The sequence below is a fragment of the Heterocephalus glaber genome, unplaced genomic scaffold, assembly GCF_053883595.1.
Source record: "Heterocephalus glaber isolate CG9 unplaced genomic scaffold, H.glaber_assembly_v1.0 deba00000331, whole genome shotgun sequence".
NCBI classification, from domain to species: domain Eukaryota; kingdom Metazoa; phylum Chordata; class Mammalia; order Rodentia; family Bathyergidae; genus Heterocephalus; species Heterocephalus glaber.
The window spans coordinates 3632593-3656027 of NW_028258142.1; the positions used below are offsets into that span (position 1 = coordinate 3632593).

The 23435-nt window shown below is 37.8% G+C and overlaps 1 protein-coding gene across 13 annotated transcripts in view; it reads right to left on the reverse strand.

Moving 5' to 3' along the window:
- The window catches only part of Znf236 (zinc finger protein 236), a 133308-nt gene that overhangs the window by 72654 nt on the left and 37219 nt on the right, over positions 1-23435 (reverse strand). For 10 of the 13 annotated variants that reach the window (XM_087191043.1, XM_087191040.1, XM_087191029.1 and 7 more), the window contains exons 6-11: positions 22212-22384; positions 19682-19825; positions 16339-16542; positions 14855-15083; positions 3166-3438; positions 1762-1965 (exon numbers count right to left, since the gene is read on the reverse strand). In XM_087191043.1, the coding sequence (XP_087047169.1) occupies positions 1762-1965; positions 3166-3438; positions 14855-15083; positions 16339-16542; positions 19682-19825; positions 22212-22384 (1227 nt within the window). Of the gene's footprint in view, positions 1-1761; positions 1966-3165; positions 3439-14854; positions 15084-16338; positions 16543-19681; positions 19826-20345; positions 20471-22211; positions 22385-23435 lie in introns of those variants that run through there. The other 3 variants (XM_087191069.1, XM_087191065.1, XM_087191067.1) reach the window with 3 other exon arrangements.

A 23435-nucleotide genomic window follows, 5' to 3' on the forward strand; every position in this document is an offset into this window, starting at 1 on the left:
TTACTATTTGTTTTTTTAAGTCTTATATAATTTTCAAATTTATCTTAAATCCTTTCACATGTACTAATTCCTTTCTGCTACTTTTTTTCATTTATCTTCCTTTTGAGTTAAATGTTACTTATTTTTATTCTTATTTTTAAATACTCAAAAGCCTTTATTTTTCTGAGCTAGCTTTGATCTATCCAATCTGTTTATATACTGTCTGCAATCCTAATATAAAAATTTCAGTTTTGAGTCTTTCTGTTCTATATAAGTAAATTCTGAATGGCTACTTTTATTAATCTATTTTCATGGAACTGTGAAAACTACATCCTTATACATCCACTTTTGAGAGTTTACTAAAATTTTTCTATACCATAGCATGTAAGCATCTGTTTTATCCATATTTGAAAAACTGCGTGTTTTAAAGTTTAAAAATAAAAGCCACTGAAACTATTAAAACACTTTTTGATATGTATACTCAAATCTTCAATTTTACTGTGTTATTTAAATTGATCTTTCCAATTAAGGACCTCTTGCTATATTTGAGAATTTTAATGCTTCTCCTTTTTTCCTAATTGTTTTGGTTCACATATTTTGAGGTTGTGCTCTTAATACCTACAAAGGTTCATTTTATTGGTGGCCTATTATATCAATCTAAAATATATCTCTGTACACCATTTAACCTTTTTTATAATAAATTATATTTTGTTTGACATTACGTTTGCTTATAGACTGGATTATCTTGCCTAGGAAAATTATATAATACAGAAACTGCATAAAAATATAAAGTCACACACAGAATTTAATGAATGCTATAGTCTGACTGCTTGTGCTCCCCGCAAGAAAAACTCAAATGTCAAAATCTAAACCCCACATGACAGGATGAATGCGGGGAAGGGGGCTTCCAGAGGTGATCGGGTCTCAAGGGTAGAACCCTCACGAATGGGATTAGTACTCTTTTTGTGTTGCTATTGTTTTTCTCTTTTGTTTTTAGAGACTAGTATTCTTATAAAAGAGGCCCTAGAGAGCTGCATAGCCCTTTCTTCTGCCATATGAAGACATGTGCAGAAGGTATAATCTGTAAAGAAAAGGGCCCCAGACACTGAATTTGCCAGTAGCTTGATCTTTACTTCTCAATCTCTAGAACTATGAGAAATAAATTTTCTACTATTTATAAACTACCCAATTTAAGCTACTTTTGTTACAGCTGCTCAAACAGGTTAAAACAGGTTCCTTAAATTTTGTTCTACTAATTACACAAACATCATTTTTCTGAAGATAAAGAGTGTAAGTAAGTGTAAAGAGTGTTCTCTTAGTTAACAAAATCATAGATGGCTTCATTACAATATAATTGAGCCCAAAAAGAACTTAAAAACAGGATTTTCTTTTCAAGGAAAAGATTACAGTCCAAATGGTACTCTGTCTCAGACCACATGAGAATTCAGAGGTAAAAACAGTAAGTTCACTGTGCATTCCACATAAAAAATCCTTGTCACCTGGATGGTCCCACTGACTCAGAAACACTTCTTTAATGATGACTTCTATCTTTACTTTCACACTATTTCTCTGAACCAAAACCACAGTTTGAGCAGTGGTATAGGATTTTAATCTTGATTGAAAAACAAATGGTCCACAAACAAAGCAATGTTTAACAAAACTTCATTATTACCATGCCTTACATTATATACCTACACACACCACAATATGCATACATCCTTTGCAAGTGCCAAAGGAAAGTGTATTCAGTGAGTTGTAAAGATACCCTAGAGTCCATCTTACCTAAGTCAGTTATGAGAATTGGTTCTTGCAAAGGAATGTCGGGGACTGGAACATTAGTCTTCCCAACACGAACTTTTGCAGGTTTGCGCTGGTGCCTCATCTTCCGTAATTCCGTGTGTTTAAAATGGGAAGCAATGTGAGTCTTCCTATGGCCTGAGGTTCGAAATTTTTTGTCACAGTGAGGACAAGCAAAAGGCCTAACTCCTAATGAAAATAAAACTACATTTCAGAATCATTTCAAGGAATTGTAGCTCAACAACAAATGCAAACATAAAGTGTTAGTATTCCCAATATTGATTTGAATATTCAATTTTTTATTTCATGCTTATAGTTTCATAGATTATAAAAGGATTATATTTTCCCTTGTTTGTATACAGTGTATATTATGCATGTTAGAGTATGTAACAAGAGCATTTTAAGTAAAATAAAACAATTTACTGTATTCAGGACAAAGTCTTAAAGTTATAAAACATGTATATTCCAACATAAGAATTCTAAAATGTTCTCTCTCTTAAGTTCTAACCTGTGCAATGGAATGACAACACCCATCCCCCAGCTGTGGCTGGGACTATAGACACTGGTGCTTCAACAGCACTTGGTGTCTCATAAATCAGCTCTGAGAGGTAGCTTCCACTGAGTAAATAATAATGATGATAGTAGTAACGTACTGCTATCATTCTCTACTCCTGTGTCCATTTCTGAAAGAAATGTCTGCCCTCCTTTTAAAAACGTAATAGTAAATGAAAATGTAGATTCCAATGAAGAAAATATAACAAAATCAACTAATTTTAGCTTCTTCAAACACTCAGCCGCAGTCAGTCCAGTGGAAGCCCTCAGGTCTATGAGGCAACACTGCTAGGAAGTATAGAGCTTTTGAAGGATGATAAAAAGGTTCCAATTAGATCATGGTGAGAGTTGCACAATTCTAAACTGTCCACCTTGTGAATGTTATGATATGTGAATTATACCTCAATAAAACTGTATTTCAAAAGATGTAGAGCCCATATATAAAAAACTTCATGCTCTAACAGTGACAAGAAATGATTCTGGAAAGCACAGTAGGTATCCAGGCCTTCCTCCATGCTAAAGGTCTAGGCCTGATGAGCCCTAGCCAGAGCCTCTGGCCATTCTCTGGCTAATAGCTTCAGGCTCTCTGGGATTGTAGATTACCAGGTTCTTCCTTAGAAAGGCTTGGCCAGTCTAAAACTAAAGTGGATCTTCCATAAGCAATCTCTTTACCATCTGCCATTATATATGCTACATTTCGGATGCTTCCCTTCTTATAACATTAGCTCCATGGGAATCAAGGCTGCAAATCAATAAATACCACTCAGAAGAAAGAAAAATGCCACCTCTACTACAGGTGCTGTGTATCATCATCCTCCTCTGAGGGTCCATGCATACCTGTGTGCAGGCGGATGTGTACCTTGAGGCTCCCTGAGGTGGAAAAGCTCTTCATACAGTACTGGCACTTGAAGGCCTTGATACCAGTGTGGGTTTTGATGTGAGCTGTCAGCGTGCTCTTCACAGCAAAGGCCCGGAAACACTGTGGACACTTGAAAGGCTTCTCATGGGTGTGGATACGGATATGGCGCACAAGATCACTGGGTTTCCGGAATTCTTTGGTGCAGTAGGGGCACACATGCCACCGCACTCCATTCTCCTCACGAATTGAGCCTGGAGTGACAAGAAAAGCAGAATAGTCCAACCCAGCCCAGGAACTGTCACAAACACAACAAGGTCCTGCAGAGTCCTTCCACGGAGGACAGACAGCATGTTACACCTATGAAGAGCTGTATATGCTCTGCCACAGCAGGTGGTATACAGTCAGTTATAAAATCCACAACGTCCATGATCACCAAAGTTATCACGCATGATTTCATCTTGAAAAAAGCCTTAACAGTCCATGAGAACACAATTCATGGCCTCCAAGACAAGAGGGTTAACTGCACAGCCAAGAGGATGCAAATCACAGGCAAGAGATGCATCCAACTAACAATCAATGAGAATCAAAGCAGATGTGGTCAAATGACTCTATGAGCAACTCAAAGAACATGGAGAGAAAGAATGAAGTTCATTAAGTATTTCATGAACCTAATATCAAGTTAAAAATAAGGCAAATGCAAAAAATTGGTAAATGTTAAGTTTTCATGCTATAAAAGGGAACTTTAAAATAGTTAAGATAAAGAAATAGTATATATGACGCTAGGGACCTCGTAATCAAATGGAAAAGATTTTGTCTTTCCCAACTATAAGTATTATTCAACTTTTGATCAAGTTTAAAATTATTCTCAGCTAAAGTAAAATTCATGAAAACAAAATGATTTCTAAAATACAAAAAATTATAAATGAAATTTTGAAAAGTCTTATTACATTTATTCATTATAACTAGTTATCTACAGTAATTACATAGATTATTCAGATAAAGAATCTTCCACAGGGCCAGGGATTTAGCTCAGTGGTGCCAGCGGCTGCCTCGCAAGCACAAGGTCCCGACTTCGATCCCCAGTACCAAGAAAAAAAAAATTTCAGCACTATTAATAAAATTCACCAGAAATTTTCAGCTCAAATCTATTTAACTGTTAGACAAACTTTTGTTTCTTCATCCTTGTTATCAGTAAATACAAGGAATTTTTTCCATATATATTTGTGAATATGTAAAGGGAGAAAACACTTTTCCTGATGTTTGCTGTAAGGATAAAACATTCTCAGAAAGGGAGCTAAGTGGAAAAGAAAAATAGTACCTATAATATCTATTAGTTAAAATTAGGAAATCATCCCCCAAACTTCAGTTTTTCCAAACAAAAATGAAAATATATCTTTGATTATCTAGGAAGACATAGTTTAAAACTGTCACGAAGTTCTAATGATTAGGGGAAATAGACTGTAACAGAGACTTCAAATTGGCAACCCTGGAGTTCTAAGTGTGGCCTCCACGTTAGGCAAAAAGAAATGCTGAATTCAGCTTTCAAACTGAGAAAAATGGAAAGCTCTGAAAACCCAGATCTACATCCCACTAGGAAAGTTCCCTTGGTGCTGAACAACAGCTTTCCTCTTCAAACACATGAATACATTTAGAAAGAAAAAATATATAATCATTCATCTTCAAGAGGAAAAGAATTTTCTAAAACTCGGCATCTAGTCTTTATCTAAAAGCAAGAAAAGGTGATTAAAATGTTACCAATATAGCACTCAACAGGAAAAAACAAAAAGCAATTCTGTCAAAGACATGGAGAAGTTCATTATGACTACTTAGTTTATAGTGTTCTAGAAATAGTTGTCAATGCAATGAGAAAAAAATAAACATACTGAATAATCTAGAGACAAAAAGAATATTACTTACAAAAAATACAATCATTTAATCTTAAAAACTTAGAACCTAAATTCTAATACATGTAAATCAATACCCTATCTGTAAACAACATCCAACAAGAAAAAATTTAAATATAGGGAAAAAAGATAAATGAATGGTACTAAGGAAAAACATCATAAACTCTTCAACTCTTACAAGCATAGATTTGGGGGGGGGGGGGGTACCAGGGATCAAACTCAGGACCTTGCACTTGCGAGACAAGCAGCAGAACCACTGAGCTAAATCCCCAGCCCTACAAGCATAGATTTTAAAATACTATCAAATACTACTTTATTACAGACAGTAAAAATTAAAATTAGCCCAACAAAAATATAAGTGCTCTATAACATAAAAAGCTCTAGACCTCATAATCTTGTAAGAGAAATGAAAATTAAAACTACAATAAGATACCACTTTTTAACCTACAAACTGAGTACAAAAGGTCCCAAAATTTTGGTAACAATCCCTTAACAAGGCTAACAGATACTCCAAGACATTGTTGATGGGAGTATAAATAAATTCATTTAACTCAATGAAAGAAAACTGTATCTATCAAAAATTTTAAAGTCTGTATATTTTTTTTCTTTTGTTACCAAGCACATTTCTGAAAGAAAACAATGAAATTTATATGAGGCCTGTACAGTAGTATTGGTCAGTTTTAATTTCCTGATGTTGATGGCTGTACTATGGCTATCTGAGAGGATGTCCTAGATTTTAGGAAAAATATACTGAAGCATTTAGAGTTAAAAGGATATTGGTGTATATCTGCAACTTGGATAATTTAGAGGAAAATACAGGTAAGTAGAGAAGGCAAATGCAGCAAATATGAACATATGGGGAAATATGGATGAAAGGTGTATGGGAATTCTTAGTACTGTTATGGAACATCTCTGTTAAGACTAAAGTTATTTCAAAATACAAACTTTAAAACAATCTTTATAGAATGTACCCTTTGAAACCTTTGGCAATTCTAGAAATATGTCCTACAGATAAATTTACATTTGCACAGTGACACAGCTACACACATATCCACTGCTGCACCAGCAAAAGACTGCAAATAACCTAAATGTCCATTTATTTAATAGATTAAGTAGACTAAATAATTTGTGATACATCCATAAAATGGAAAAATATTCAGGATTTAAATATGGTGGAAAAAAGTAACCAGAAAAATAAGACACAGATATGCACCCATTTCCTAAAAACAGTAATCTAGATGCCTTATGCTTGCTTAAAGCAGGATGAGAGGTGCCTCTTCAGTGTACATAAAACACAGGTATTCATTAAGCTCTTCCTAGGTGTCAGGTATTATACTACAAGCATTACATGGATTTTCTCTATCAATTCTCTTCCATCTGTTCCATCATAAGTCCCATTTGCAAATGAGAAAGCTGACTTCTCAAAGGTTAACCCAAGGACCAGTAGAAAAACCAAGGTTCACAAGAAGGTCCATGTAGTCCAAGATGCACGAGAAGTTCATGAGTCAGTGCAGTTTCTCAAAGAGGACTGTCTTTCCAGCTTTATTTCAAGAAAAGCATTATGACAAATCATCTCCCTGTCCTTGAATTGTCTGCAGTCCCAAGAAGGGCAGGCATGTAATATAACCAAGCATGCATGATAGTTTAACTATACAACAATTGCTTTTTTGATGAACAATGGAGTATAAAGACAACAACTATTAATTACAAAGTGAGGAGAATGCTCAGGTGGCCCTCCAGTTACATTCTGAAGGCAAGTACTTGCCTGCCAAGAAAGACCTGGCCTGGGTACATTTGGCAAATAAAAGAAGAAACAAATGAAGAAAGTTCCAGAAATGTAAACTTCAAGATGGCTAGCATATGGGATGCCTTGCAGGAATCCCAAATCTCAATGTATGATGCAAGCAGGGCTAGACTAAACAAAAGCCTTACATGCTACAGAAAAGTTTCCGGCAGTAAAGGTCAAACTCTAAATGTGTTCTCATTCTTCAATCAGCTCCCACCCACAAGGCACCTAGCAACAGGGCCCAGACAGCGTCATCCCCAGCAGTAGATGCAGCCATGGCAAAGGACCAGAAAAGGGAGGCAGGGCAACAAGGACAGCCCTCTGCCAGCTAGGCCTCAGTAGTATAGGAGCAGGGGCAGGTGAAATGACAGGGAAGATACCTGGATTCTTCTACGAAATCAAAAGGGGTACTTGTAATAGGAAACCCCAAGTATAGAGGCAGGAGGCATAGGCAGGTGCTTTTGGGGTAAAATCCCATCAAGTTGTTTATGAAATGTACCCTGGCCTGCTTAGAGCATCAAAAGATTCAACCAGATGCCTGGCAGGTATGTGCACAAGCTCTAGCCCGGATGACATGCAAGAAGATGGTATCAGGTTCTCTGCTTTCAAGAATAAGAACATCAAGTTAAAAAAAAGTCTGAACTAACTACTTTTCAACAAATATATGAATACTTTTCATATATCCTGGCTACAAGTTCAGATGCTGACTCCCAAGTGAGGAAAGACGTGTGTGAAATAAAGCAGCCCACATCTTCTGGCTTCTTATTACAGAATTTCTCACTAGGTGGCCCAAGTGTTTGTTTTGGGGTTTTTTTAAAACAACTTAACTGGATCCTGTAACTGGATCTCTGATATTGTAAATTTTTTAAATGGACCACATTGACAAAATGAAGCTAGCAGAATCTTTGAATTACATACGCCCATGTGCTAGGTTTTCTAGATGTCCACTTCCTGGCCATGTGTTCTAGACTGGTAAGTGAAAAGGAAGAGTCACTAATAGTTTACTAGACTAAATAAGAATGGGGATGTTAGGAATGTTTAAGAAGTACTATGGGCTACTGAAACAAAAGTGGTTCTGATATTGCAGTTATTAACTCATAAAGATGACAACATTTCCCCTAACATTAATGGGTTTTGCTATGGTTATCTTCATGTTTTGAAACAATTTAGTGTTCATATCAGCAAAACACCTGACATAGAAGCAACCACAGTGTGCACTATGGACTTACAATGAAAAATACATCTTTAAACATGAGGCTGAAGATGAAGCCATGCTTGTGGAATACAGTGAACAACTGGTGTCTTTATTGGACTGACTTGCTAGCACTTCACAGCTATTACAGACTGCTGCTCAGCTTGCTCAGTTCTACACACAGCACTGACAGACTTCATGATTTGTGGCAGCTGAAGAGGCAATGAGATTGCTGGATATGTGAGCAGACGCTCACACAGTGAATCACTGAGCTCACCTCTCAGGTGACGGCTCAATAGCTAATACTTTGCAGGATACAACTGAGACTCTGTACAACTCAGAGTCCACTGCAATCAGGAAATAGGACCCCACACTAGAGCTCTCCTAAAGTGCTGTTAAATTTGAAAAGCTTTCCATGGCTAATCCTGGCACCTTCCCTGGGCACTACTGCTGTTTCTTATGTTTCTTAGATTACAGAGAGTCTGAGCATTCCAGTGCAAAGGCATCCAGCAGAACTGCTTACCTGTTCTCTACATGTGTCAGCTCTTAATAAACAATGAATCCTTTTATTGAGAATATTCTGAGTAGAACACAAACTTAGCAGAGCTTTTTCCATTTGAGAACAGTTACCAGTCCCAGTTGAATAGCAATAATCAACTCCTTATTTTTGAGATAACTAGAGTACTGAGAATTTTAATAGTGAATGCCCATCAGGAATTTAAAAGCATTTTTATAAGCAATCTGATGGTATTCCTCCCATATTGAGGAGGAATATGCCAACCACAGCCATGGAGAAGTTTAAAATTCTGTCAGAAAAACTGTTGATGAAGAAAAGCAGGCATATGTGGCAGACATTCTCAACCAGGCTACTGGTTACTCCAAAAGAGCCAGTAAAGCACCAAGGAGCAAGCTGACCATGACATGACAGGGCTCTTCCAAACTTCCTCTGAACTGCTTCAGATAATCTCACCAGCCCCCCGCTGTACCCTACAAAAGGATACTCTCTTGTGTTCCTGCATCACAGGATTATTTGCTTAGAGAAAGAAGTTCCATCCCCTCTACCTGCTCAGACACATGCTCAAAGATAATGAAGGGAGAGACCCCTGGAGCTCCTTCCCTTATCAGTCAGATCCAGGCACATTTAAGATACATGTAACCCTGTGACAACAGACGCTCAGTCCTCTGGTTTATATAATTATTGTCATATGCTCTGATCAGCAGAAGAGATCAACCAGTTGCGTTAAAAGAAGCAGATGCTGCAGAGGACTTGTGATACTTCAAATGGCTGCAGGCAGTGGAATAAGTGACATCACAACACATTAAGAAATAGAAAATGTAAAATAAGTATTGTTACTATCATCCAAGGAGCAGCTAAGTAACCAGATCCAAACACACAGAAGCATTTTATTCCTCAAAGGTGATTAAGACTCCAAGGAGGTACAGATGGACCAGGGGAATGTGTTCACAAGTACATTTCCCTGCAAGTACCCAGCCTTATAGAGTGAACCTCTGAGGTGGCAGATGCACAGACGGCTCTGGCTTATCTAGCTGTGCAGGCATGCTGAAAACAACTCACCTCCCACATGGTCCAAAGTATATCCAGCACCGCCAACAAGGAGACCAGCCCTCAGTGTTAGCAACCCAGAGATAATCAGATCTTCTCCAAGTGCTTAAGCACTTTCACACTGAAGTCTTAAAATCTTACAGTGTTCTTTTCGGGATCAAACCCCTGAGAAATTGATCACTCTGTGCCTATATCATAATCAGGAATCCCAGTATTTGTAACATTTCTTTGAGCATACAGCAGTATATTCATTAGAAGTAGTCTGTAAAATGCATGAGTTTCCCTAAATGCAGGATGAACAAGAGAAGTTGCTTCTAAAAATGGTGTTAAAAGACATAGCAAGATCACCTCAATTTCTTTATTTGAAATTTTAAGTAAAGTCCTTTATAAAGACAATAGCAACAGAAAATAGCAACCATATTTTAATAAAAAATTAAAATAATATGTTTGGAAGGTTTTATTTTCTTTTATGTGTGCAGACACAAGGGTAGGTAGTATATATCAAAACTATTTGTGAATAGCAATCATATTTTTAAAAATTGTTTTAATGTCAATTATATTCTACAACAGAATAAATTTGATAAATTGATTTAAAAGCAGCTTCTGGTGCCACTAAATAACTCACTCAGTATCAACTGTGGTAAAATCTTAAAAAACAAAGCAAAACAAAATGGCAAATCCAGCAACGTGTTATAAAGAAAAAACAAACAACAAAAAGAGAAGAAAAAGAAAAAAGATCACACTCTACATGAAATGCATGTTTTTTTAAAATTAATAATCAACTACTTTAGGGCTAGGGTTGTAGGTCAGTGGCACTGTGCCTGCCTGGCAAGTGCAAGGTCCTGAGTTCAATCCCCAGCACCACAAAAGAGAAAAAAAAGAATAAGAAAAAATAATCAGGTAAGTGCATGCAGATCCCAATGAGAGGCCAGTGTGGACCAGAGCAGCACAGCTCCAGGCAGGTCTAGCCAGGGCCCCACCCCAACTCTGGCTGCTTGGGCCCACAGGCCCCAGCCAAAGACCCAGTTGGAAAAGAGCTGTACAGGTGCATAAGCAAAAGCCAGAGGCCCACCCGAATACCACTGGTCAGTGTGCACAGACCCTAGCCAGAAGCCTGCTAAGAAACCAGCAACTGGGGTGCACAGCCCCCAGCCAAAGGCCTTCCCAAACAACAGCTGCATAGAAGGACAGGCCCTAGCCAGAGGCACATGCAGATACCATCCCAAGTGTGCACAGGCCCCAGCCAGAACCCCACCCAGACAACAGGACAGTGAAGGAATCCAGAAGGCCACCATTCTGAACTCAGGAATTGGTGCAGGGTTGAGCAGCAGAGAAAAGGTGTCTCTGTGGCTTGCTGAGAATTGAAGACCCCTGGGTGAGCAAAAAGTCACCAAAAGTGAACAAAGGCGCAGCAGGCTGCCTCTGTCGAAATGAGAAGACACATAAACAAGTCTCAAAACCAGACTTCCAGATCACCTAAGGCAACCCCAAAGGGCAAAGAGATGGAACAATCTGATACTCAACCACCTGGACTCCCTGAACTGGCAATGAAAGAGGATCAGGAAAAAATGAAATCAGAAATAATTTCTCAGATAACAGAGATTGTGCCCATAGTGCAAGACATGATTAATAAATCTAGAAAGGACATAGATAAAAAAATAGAGGAGCTGAGGAACACGATGGAATTTCAACATAGGAAACAAATGGAATCCATAAAACAGATGGAAACAGATTTCTAGGACATTAAAAACTTCATTGAAAGTTTTACACAACAGAATGAGCCAATGTGAGGTCAGAATTTCAGATATAGAAGATAAGATTGCAATTAGTGACCAGGAAAAGAAAAATTTCTTAAAAATAGTAACAAAAAATAATCAATTACTTTAATTTACATTACAGATTAAAAATAATATGATCACACACAGAGGAAAACAAGGCATTTGATAATGTTCAACATGGTTAAAAAGAAAAAAACACCTCTTGGCAAACTATGAAAACAAACTCCTTAAATCTGAAAGGTATTTATGAGAAACATAAAAATCTAGGCTCAATTATCAAACACTAAATCATCCTCTTTAAAAACTGAGAAGGAACCTGTCAGTACCTCTACATAATACCACATGAGAAGCCCAAGCAAATATAGTAAGAATAAAGAAATTGTCATTGTTCTTATACAGATGTCTACATCGAAAACCCAAAATCATCTACAAATTGCTACAATTAATAATAGAAGTTAAGGAGGTTGCAGGACTCACACTGAATACATAAACATAAATTCTTTTCTACACACCAACAACAAACAGGAAATGAAACTTACAGATAGTTCATAGCAACTAAATAAAGAAGGTAAAAGAGTAAGTCTAACAGAAGATTTGCAAGCACAAAAGATATCAACAGAAAGAAAATGCATATAAAAGATGCTATATTTCAAAGACACAAATTTTTCTAGAGACTTAAGTTAATTCTACAGAGAATGAAAAATCTATCACAATTTAAGAGTTATTATAAAATAACAGGGATAATACAGTATTAACTTTAACACAAAGGAACAGGTAGTTGGAATAGAACTGAGAGCCCAGAACTACACATACACTTAGTGGAGGAAGGGCTAGTTCAGGAAAACATCATGCAAGGAGTAGTAAATACACAGTTACCTCTTGGATGGAGAGCACACAAAAATATTTGAGTATTATACCTAAACTGAATACATACCTATATATACACACACACGCGCGCACACACACACACACACACACACACATACACACGGTGTCATTATTCCCTAAACAACAGAGCACAACTTTTTATAAAACATGTACATTGTATTAGATACTATAAATAATCTAAAGTTAATTTAAACTAGGCAGGAGGATGTGTGTAGTCATATGCAAATAGTAGACTACACGTATTGTATATAAGGGACTTCAGTATCCTAGGACTTTGGTATCCACAGGATCCTGAAACCAGACCACCCTTGGATAGCTGAGGACCACTATTTTTTAAAACAGGTGAAACAAAGTATTGCACCATCCTGGAGCTGATACATTGTGAGATCAAAGGATACCAGCCTCTTATAGCACAGCACAATAACCAAAGTTCATGGCAACATTCCTAGGTCACCAAGAAACAGTTACCGAGACTTTCCTCTAGTCTAAAAGATCAAGTGTGAAAAATGCTTTGATAAAGGATTCCACACAAAATAATTGCAGCATATCATTTTTACACCTGAAGGAATAAATAATCAGGTTTCACCATTATTTCTAGATTGCCATATTTCACCTAACAAACTTCAAACTTAACTAAAAGTTCACAACGATTTATCTGTCATGGGTTGTATGATAATCATAAAAACAGGTTACATTTTCAGTTAATATGCACACTTCTTAATAAAGTAAATTCCAACAAACAATCACTGACAAAACTTAACAAATCTAAGAACAGTAACTTTGCAAGGAAGATTAAGATCAACCTTGGAATCTAATCAAGGTTAATTCTAAGCTATGAAGAAAGTGTTATGACTGACAAGAACAGTTTTCTCATGATCACTAGAAGTCCTAACATGATTACATTCTAATCTATGTAGAAATATGTCCCCAGTAATTTTCCTGCCATAGCATCAGTGAAATCAAAAACAAAAAAGAGAAAGGGCACTAGCTCCAAATTGTACTAAGGACCATATCTACTCTAAAATTACTAGAATGGCACACACTCCCTCAGTACTACATGTATGGAATATACTCAAGTAATTGGGAATTAGGTAAATTTTACCAAGTCTTTAAGCACAACATTCCCTATCAACACTACAGGAAGTCCCAGATGATGCAGGGAAGAAAGCTATTTCCAGTACCTGGAAAGGCATCTCAGATAAAGGTGCCATCTCAGTTTAAGGGCACTTGCTACTTAGCATTTTCAGGAAGGGAAATCGGGCCTTTTGCCTGAGGAAAGCTGATCTCCACTTAGTGGCCTGCAGCCAGGTTAGAGCATCTTCAATTTAGCACAGTAACTAGACAAGAGCAAGCAGTAACTCATATGTATATTTTCAATACTTTATTAAGAGCGTGTGAACATCTGCAGCCTGTAAGACTATGATACAGCTAACCCCTTGCCCAAAGCCCCAAAACCAAGAAACACTGAAAAAAAAGGAAAGAAATAAAAATTTCAATGGAAAAAAAAAAGAAAGAAACATTGGAGACCAGGAAACTTGTTTTCCACTTAGACAGCAGAGAGCCAGATCAAGGGGAACAGAGGACTAATGTTGTATGGCATGAAAAACAAAGACTTCTCAATCACATTATCCATGTATAAAATTATGTTTAGAAAAGAAGTGCCAACAGACATGGCAATGTAGCCTCATGCTTTACAGGGAGAAAGCACACATACCCCAGGACATCTGGAAGAGGCTTGTACAATACAGGAACACTCCACCCAAAAGACACGCTCTCTTGGTAAATGCCTACACCTATGCAAGAGCCATGCTGAGCACTAGGGAGTTCAGACACAAACAGAATCCATTCCAGGCCAGACAGCATTGAGGCTGGACTCAAGGGATCACCAATTTGGACAGAGAGCACTGGAAAGCATAAGGAAGATATGCAGTGCCAACAGCCTCATAAACCATGATGTCTAGAAAATGCAGGAATGTGAAAAATGGCAAATACAGCTTTACTATAAAGTAAGACTGTATCCCACAGAAGAGTTGAGGGAAGCCTGCAGCACAGGTTGAGATGAGTGATGGTGGATCTAAAGCCAAAAAGAGGCAGGCATGGAATGGGACAGGAGTAGGGATTCAGGCAGAGTGGGGCCGGGAGCTGGCAAGTGGCAGCAACCAAGAGGAATAAGCAGGAAGAGCTCATCAGGAGACCAAGGCAAAGGAGCCCTGAGGCAAAAGACAGTGGATGCAGAAACTGAAGGGAGTGATGGATCTAAAACTCTGAGAGGTACCTGGAGCTAGCACAGAGAACAAAAACAGCTGCAGGTTTGAAGTTGGGGACCAAATGATAAACTAACGAAAGGAAAGAAGATCACTAAGGAACCAAGAGGTATAGCCAACAAGTTTCACAGGTGCTATCCTCTTTCACTTTCAATACATCAACTATAGTTAAGATTATAGTATAAGATATGCCACAAATATGTCACTTTAGGAGGAGAGGAAGGGGGCACACTTCTTAAACACGAGCATATGCTATTGAAGATGTCTGAAGGACAAAGCATGCTAAATTACCTGGTAGAAATGGTGACTTCTTCTTTATCACTTTTTTCTCTTTTTTATCCAACTTCTCGGGGCTTTCCTGCCCTTTATCCTGCCCTGCATCGGAAGGGTCACCTTGCTCGGTGGAAACACTGGAGGTGTCTGGACTCTGAGTTGGTGCTGTGGATGCCTTGGTGTGGCTGCAGTCGCTGGGAGGTGCTGCAACTGGAAGTGAAGACAGCCCACTGTTTTCTAAGGCTTGCTGAGACAGAACAAAACTAAGAGGTTAGAAGAGGCAACAACCCACATCTGCCTACCATCATTAATCCCAAGATGCCATAAAGCTTTACCCGCAGAATTCTAACTTCACTTCAAGAAACACATCCTACCATTCCAAGCGATCATTTATCAATGTAGCTCCTTAAGGCTGTAATGTCCCTTTAGATGCCTGATATCTAATCCCCCACCCAAAATACAATATGAGAAGCAATTATGTTTCTCAATTAAAGGGAATTAAAATTAATCAATCAACTTTCTGAAATCTTACCTCAGACAATTTAGGTTGTGTCTGAACAGATTTGGGACTATCTTATGGAATAATTTACACAGGGTTAACTTTTAAGACTCTGGCTGTGACCTGACATCCTGAGCTTTTCGTTATACTACTGGTCAGCTTCTTACCATGAGGTTCTGGGGAAAGATTTGTTTGTTTACGTGGTACTGGGGATTGAATCCAGGGATTGAATCCTGCACACTGAGTTACATCTCCAGTTCCATTTTTATTTTTTTATTTTCAGACAAGGTGTCACTAGGACACCAAGTTGCCCAGCTGGGCTTGAACTTGCAATCCTCCTGCCACAGCCTCCCAGAATGCTGGAACTGTAGCTGTGTGCCACCATGCCCAATGAGAGGTTGGTTTAAATAAACAGAGACCAAGAAGAGGAGGAAGGCCACCTCTGTGGAAGTGAGGAATTTCTGTGAAATATAATGCTGGACTAGGAGTGAAAGGCTCCCTCTGCTCCCTTCCTTCTCTTCTCCCATGTGTGCTTGGGCCATTTTCACAGTAACAAACCCAGTTACAAAGCCCTCTGTATTATAAATGCCTATGACTGTCTCAAATAATATACTAGAACCTCAAGAATAAAATACTTCCACCATATCTCTCAAGACGGGGCAGAACCACTGATCCAAATCCCCGGCCCTCCGCCGTATCTCTCAAGGGGAATGGATATAAGTTCTAAAAATCTACTCTGACAAGTACAAGTTCACTTAAGAGTAAAAAGAGGGCTTTCAGTTTTTTAAATGCATAGATTAATGAATCACTTAGAATTCTGTACTGCCCATAGCTAATTCAAAAAGCAAATTTTGTTTCACTATATATCTTTTTCAATACAAACACATTTTAAATCAAAACACTTTCACTCAGACAAGGCCTGTAAAACCTTTCAACTACTACTCCTGGTTTCTGCCCAAGCACAAGTGTGAAAGCCTCACACCAGCAGTTAAACGTGCTTCACCTGTAGAATGTCCTGGTTGATGCCCACTGTGATACTTAGTTGCTGCCCGGGCTGCGGTGACTGCTGTGACTCCACAGGTCCTGGCTCTGAGAGTTCCAAGAGTTGCTGGATGACATCAGTCACTGCCTGAGAATTCTGCTGACTTGAGGCTGAGGGGCCCTGGGCTTCTGTCTGCTGAAGAGGTAAGGTCTGAAAGAGTGTGGCCTGGAACACAGTAACATTTTCATTAGAAATATAATCTTTATCAGTGCAATGAGAAACAAATCAGTTCAATGCCTCACTGATTCTTGTAGTAGGCACAAACTGGCTCTTAAAAGAGCACGCTCAATGAACTATTCTACTTTGACTTTCTAAAAGTTTTTATGTAGAGACTCAATTCAAGGTGGCAGATTGAGCACATTAACCCTCATTCTCCTATTCACCCATTAAAATGAACTGAATGGATTTAAAAAGCATAAAGTTACAAAAAGAAAAATTAATAAAACCAGAGTGTTCAAAAAAACTCAATGCATTTTTGAAAAACAGACAACTTGAAGAATAAATCTACTCCAAGAAAATTTAAGGCAGGGCTGTGCTGGAAGAAGAAGCCAACCTGATTCCTGCAGAAGCCAAGGGATCAGAAATGCCATATTCAAAAGGTCATGAGAACAGTAAAAGTGTTCCTCCTGGTACTACAGAAGTGGACACATCTATCCAATGATACAAAATATGCAACACTGAGGGTGAGCCCTCTTGTGAACTATGGATTTGTTAATAATTAATATATCCATATTTATTCACCAATTGTAACAAATATACCACACCAATATAAAGTGTTAATAATAGGGAGAATGGGGGGAATCTCTGTACTTTATGCTCAAATTTTCTAAAATTAAGTCTACTCATTAAAAAATATAAATAACCTCCTTGCCATCCTCATAGAACAAGTGGCAATTAGGTACCTTGAGGTTTAAAAAATGAGAGCCTGCCTCTATCAAAATAAAAAGAATAAGCTATTGGGGAGAACCTGTGCACCTTTTGTGGCACTTAGTTCCACAGAGTGAGATCTTTTGTGTTCTGCCACCAGGTCCCCCACAGGGAAGACTAGGTTCCCTAGCCACTCACAGGCTAAGTGGTCCGACCATCTATTCCTAGAAAGCTCACACCCAGAGGCTCACTGCTGCCTCTTCTGAAACACAAAAAGCAACCAAAGATTAGAGGTAAAGAGGGAGAGAAGAGGGAGACTACTAAGGCATATGGCACAATCAACAGAAAACTTTTTAAAAGAAAATGCTAATTAATTGTCTTTGAAAAATGAAAACTCAGATCGTAACATATCTCTCCAAAATTAAAATCTTGGGGCCAGGGATTTAGCTCAGTGGTTCTGCCGCCTGCCTCACAAGCACCAGGTCCCGAGTTCAATCCCCAGTATCAAAAAAAAAAAAAATTTAAAATCTTACTACAAAAGAAAATATCAAAAAGAATTACACAATAAAACTAAAGGAACCTCTTAAAAGTAATAGGCATAAATAGGATAAGAAAGAGAAAGTGTAAAAAGCAAAATAAGAGACATGTAGAATCAACCGTGGGGCTGAATATTAGTTCCTAGACAGTTCTAAAAGAATATATGGAACTTAGCTGGGCATGGTAGCACACCTATAATCCTAGCTCCTCAAGAGGCTGAGACAAGAGGATTCAAAGTTTAAGGCCAGAAGAGAGGGGAGGGGAATGAGGAAAAAAAGAAGAATCAAGAAATACAGAGGTTCAAATTCCCTATGATGAATGTGATCTTTATGTAAATCAAAAGTATATCAATAAAATTAATTTTTAAAAAAGAAAATTGAAGATAAACCTGGGCAATTTATGAAGACCCTGTCTCAAAAAAAAAAAACAAAAAAACTGGGAGTGCAGCTCAGTGATGACTACGGTAAAATATCAGGTTGACTCCAGGACTCTAAATCCCTAAACTACAATTTCTGATTTTTATTAAGAATATAAAATTTGCCAGGGATTTAGCTCAGTGGTTCTGGCGCCTGCCTCGCAAGTGCAAAGTCTTGAGTTCGATCCTCAGTACCAAAAAAAAAAAAAAGTTCTGAAGAATATAAAATTTAGGGGCTGGGGATTTAACTCAGTGGTTCCAGCGCCTGCCTCGCAAGATCAAGGTCCTGAGTTCGATCCCTGGTACCCAAAAAAAAGAATATAAAATTTAAAATATGATCTGGATTATTATTCCAGGTTATTTATTACCTCTATACAGTATTTTAATTTGCATACTGCCAAAGGAAATGGTGAAAACTCATTAATATTTAGTTGATTTAAACTCTGGAATAATTTTTTTTTAAATTAAGTCTAAAATAAATTTTTCCAGACTTAACTATAGATTCTATTCTTCAGTTTTGTTTTACAACATTCTCCCTAATCAAGGATAAACTGAGGAATTATCCCAAGCTGCAATATTGTGAGAAAAGAAAAAAAAAAAAAAATCACTAAAAATGAATCTCACATTTAAAAACCAAACACTAACTAGCCTGTCATATTGTTAGAGGTGGCTGTTAGCTTAAACACAAACTACCACTAACTCTTCTCACACAGACACATGAAAACTTCTACTGGTGCTTTTATAATACCACATCCTAAATTTATCGGATGAGGAAGTGATATAGAAGTTACTGATTAAGGCTAAGCTATGGAATCCTAGGCAAAAAAAAAAGAACAAAATGTGTTTGCACACATGTGTATCTCTATGTGGGGTGTGTGTGTGCATGTGTGCATGTGCAACATAGGAGTTTAGTCATACAATTTCTAAATATATATACTGAAAAATACAATCTAGTGTCCCAAAAATCCAAAACTTTGAAACAATTACCACTGCTACATTAGAAAATAAGAAATATTACCTAAAAAAGCTAATTAACTCTTAAATTACAATGTAAAGTTAAAGAATATTCAATATTCATCAGTAACACTGCAAGAATTATAATTTCATAAATTAATGATTATACCTCATCTTATTTTTATAGGTTCAGATGACAGTCCACAAGTCAGGATCATCTACCATTATTCTAAAATTTTAAAAGACTGGCTTTCTGGGCCAGGGAGTTAGCTCAGTGACACCATGCCTGCCTTGCAAGCACAAGGTCCTGAGTTCCATCCCTGGCACCGAAAAAAAAAAAAAAAAAAGGACTGGCTCTGGCTTTCTTTCATTAATTAAAAAAAAGTTAAAAAAAAAAAAGTAACACTTTGTCTTTATAGAAAAATTTCATAGTACCTTTTTGGTACTAAATATTTAATTTTAAAGATCATATTTTAAGTGACAGATTTTAGTTTTTAAAACTCCTTTTAAAAACCAAAATACTATACTTACTGTTATAACATGTGCAGTCTCCGTAGAACTTGTGGAATTAGGGGGGCCACCCATATGCATCTTGCTGATATGAGTATTTAAGCTACCTAAGCTTTTAAATACACAACTACATTCTGTACAATTATAGGTAGGACCATTCTTGACCTTAAAGAATAAAAAAAAAGTTATTTCTTTACAATTATTAAACACAAATTACAGCAACTGTTTTACCATTCCATTCAAATGAAACAACCTAGCCTTCAAAATTAATTTTTTTCTTTTACATTAGACAGCTCTAGAATCAATAACTCATTTAATAAATATTGCTAGTATAAGATTAATTGAAATTTCACAATTTTTTCTATAAAAAGGAAATGGCTCAGCTCTGCATGGTGGCACACACCTATAATACCAATAATCTGGGAGGCTAAGATAGAAGAAGCACAAGTTCAAACTCAGCCTGGACAACTTAAATAAAAGGCCTGGGGATGTAGCTCAGTGCAAAGGCCCTGGGTTCAATCACCAGCACCAAAGGGGAAAAAGAAATGGCTCTGGAGGGAAAAAACATCTTTTAGTTATTGTGATTTAATAAAAACTAAAATGTCTGGCACATGTTCTCAGTTTCTTACGTGGTTAAATATTATGTTCAATAATAAAAACTAGACAGTTATTTATAAATATTTACCTTTCAGGGGCCTAACATGCAGGTTGAGAAGGATGGTCATACTACATGTAAATTTTCCATCCTCAATTCTGATACTTCTTATCAATGGCTAATTTTTAAAACTACAATGAAGCCAAAAGCAGACTCTAGAGAGAATAAAATGAGTAAGAGCATTTATAAACAGAATAAATGTCCAAACTATTCCATTACTCAAACTCAACTTTAGTAATCATTGCAGTTATGAAGTCTAGTTTAAAAACTCACTAGTGCTTTCTAAACTTGAATAATATTTCCATTCTATTTCTAACACTTTCTTATCAACCAAATTTAAAGCTTTAGCTACCTGGCAGGATTGGATAATATTTACAAATCAGGTGGTGTACACCTGTAATCCCAGCACTTGGAAGGTGAGTTCGATGCCAGCTTGGGCTATACAATGAGTTCAAGGCCAGTCTGAACTACATAGTTAGAACTTGTCTCAAAAAAAAAAAAGTTTACAAGCCAATCTTTAGAAGCCCTTTCCAGAACAATGCATCCAACTACAGGTCCCAGGATGTCTTCCACAGCACAGGCAGGTACCTGACCTGCTATAAGGAGTCCGTAAATGTAAAAGCACTGACAATATCTCACAGTGCTGTCCAGGGAAAGATGTCTATGTGTTGTACAAACAAGCAACTATTCCCAAGCAATTGTCTATCCTCAGTAACACCTCCATAAAAATAACTTACAAAAGTACTCTTCTGGGATGAAACTTCACAGTATCAGTAACTTAACAACATTAATATGCCCTTCCTACTATCTCTAGGTCTTAGATAATAAAGATTTTTAAATTCCAAAGTCACTTAAGTGACTCTTGAGACTTAACTCCAAGGAAAAATTAAAGTGATACATTGTTTGCTTTTAAAAATACGATAGTGGCCTGGGGATTTAGCTCAGTGGTTTCGTCACCTGCTGTGCAAGCGCAAGGACCGGAGTTTGATCCCCGGTACCAAAAAAAAAAAAAAAAAAAAACATAAAAAAATAAAAATAAAAATACGATAGTTTTCATTTTACAAAATAGTTTCATAGAATAAATTGATCCATGATAAAAGTACTTTTATGTTTAAGTATTTCTTTACATTCTGTAACTAAAACTTAAATAAGACCCAAAGCATGACAGTTAGTAGGAACAAAGGTTAATCTGCTTAACAGAAACAGATCCAGAGGATCTACATAGCAGTATGACCTGCAGACAACAAAGAACTGTGGAATGATCCTGGCTGAAACACGCATGCAACAGGGGGACAACCCAACCCAGGCTCCACCAAAGGGGTAGTATCAACATGCCACAGAGGCCACAGAGCAGCTTAGCAATGTTACAACAACCGCAAGACTCTTTTCCTCAATCATATTTCCTGCCTTTAGACTTGATAGTGTCTGTATTTCAACTCTGCTTGAAGGAATGAAACACATTATTCAAGTTGATAGAACTACCAAAGGTATGATTATTTTCAAATATATGTTTATCAAACTAAGAACACAAAAATATATATATACTTCTTCTACATACACTAAACCAAAAAGGTTCCCATATACTTTTTTCCAAAATAGGTTGGTCAGAAAAAACTCAATCTGTGCTTTTTTTTCCAGTATTGAGGGAGACTGAGCCCCACGAGTACTGAGCTTCGTACTCAGCCCTTTCTCTCTTATTTTGAGTCAGGGTGGAGCTAAGTTATCCAGTTGGCCTCTAACTTGTAATTCTCCTGCCTCAGCCTCTCAAGTAACTGGAATTACAGACAGGTACCACCACACCCAGCTCAATCTGCACTTTTTAAAAATGGAATACAATTTCTCAGGTTTGCCATTAATACTATGAAACACTGTGCACAGCCCAAATACTATGTTTACCTCTGAATGAACTCTCTGTACATGGGACTGAAGATTCCCTTTCTGAGAAAAGGCAGCAGGACAAAAGGCACAGGCATGGGGTTTTTCACCTGTATGCTTTATCATGTGGGTTTGCAACGCCCCCTTCTGGTTAAAAGCTTTTCCACACTCACTACATTTAAATGGCCTTTCACCTAGAGAGGGAGAAAAAGGATCATCATTACATGAACATTTTAAGATTGAAAAAAGAAAATGCTAGTCACCCAAATTCAAGATCCCCAAACCTATTCCTCCAGCCAAAACAGCTCCCCAAATTCTATACTCAGATATACAACAGTCTACTCAAAATCTTAAAATTAACACGCCCCACACTGCATACTTTGACTATCTCCCAAACAAGTTCAGGGGCAGTGTTCCTGCCAGTGCCATCCTTCCAGGTGCCAGTCATTCCCTTCTGTGGTTTCTCTCATGGCTACACTACATAGATCAGCAAACCCCACTGATCCTGCCTCGTAAATACATCCAGGGCAGCCCTGCCCCACATCTAAACTCCCACCTGGCCCAAGGCACAGCCAATCCACACAAGTGGATGGATGCACTGTTTCCCTAGCCTTGTGTGGGCTGTTCTCAACTCTGAGGAAGCCATTCAAAAATTAGGCCAGAGCAGGCCTTTGCTGTCCAAGGGCCTCTAATGCCACCAAATCAAATCGCACTGCCCCGCTTCCTACCCTACCTCCCACAGTTCCCCCAACACAGCAGGAGGTCCACGCTTGAGACCACCACCTAGGACAGCTTCCCCAAGGGTCAACATGGCACCCTCCCCTTCTCAGGGATGACTTTCCATTCCATTCTAGCTAATATCAAAATCTCCCTCACCCCCCAACTCCTTTCTCTGCTTAATTACCTTCATACTACTTATCATCAGTGACTTTTAAACAGTTTGCTTATTATACATCTTTCCTCACTAAAATATATGGTCCAAGGTGAGGTTTTTGTCTGTTTTTGTCATGACTGGAGAGCAGTGCAGGAGAGAAGAGAGAAGCAGTCAGGAAGTCTGCTCTGGGTCCTAATCTCAGTGAGGACACCCTGTCCTACATGGTAATACCTGAGGTATACCCAGCCTTTCCTGGATGAGGCCTGGATGGGGTCACACATAGTCAAGGAGTGATCTTCCATGCCACATTATTACAGGCACTGTGAGGCTCAGCCATTCAAAAACCAAGCTCAGAACACAGAACCATGTGA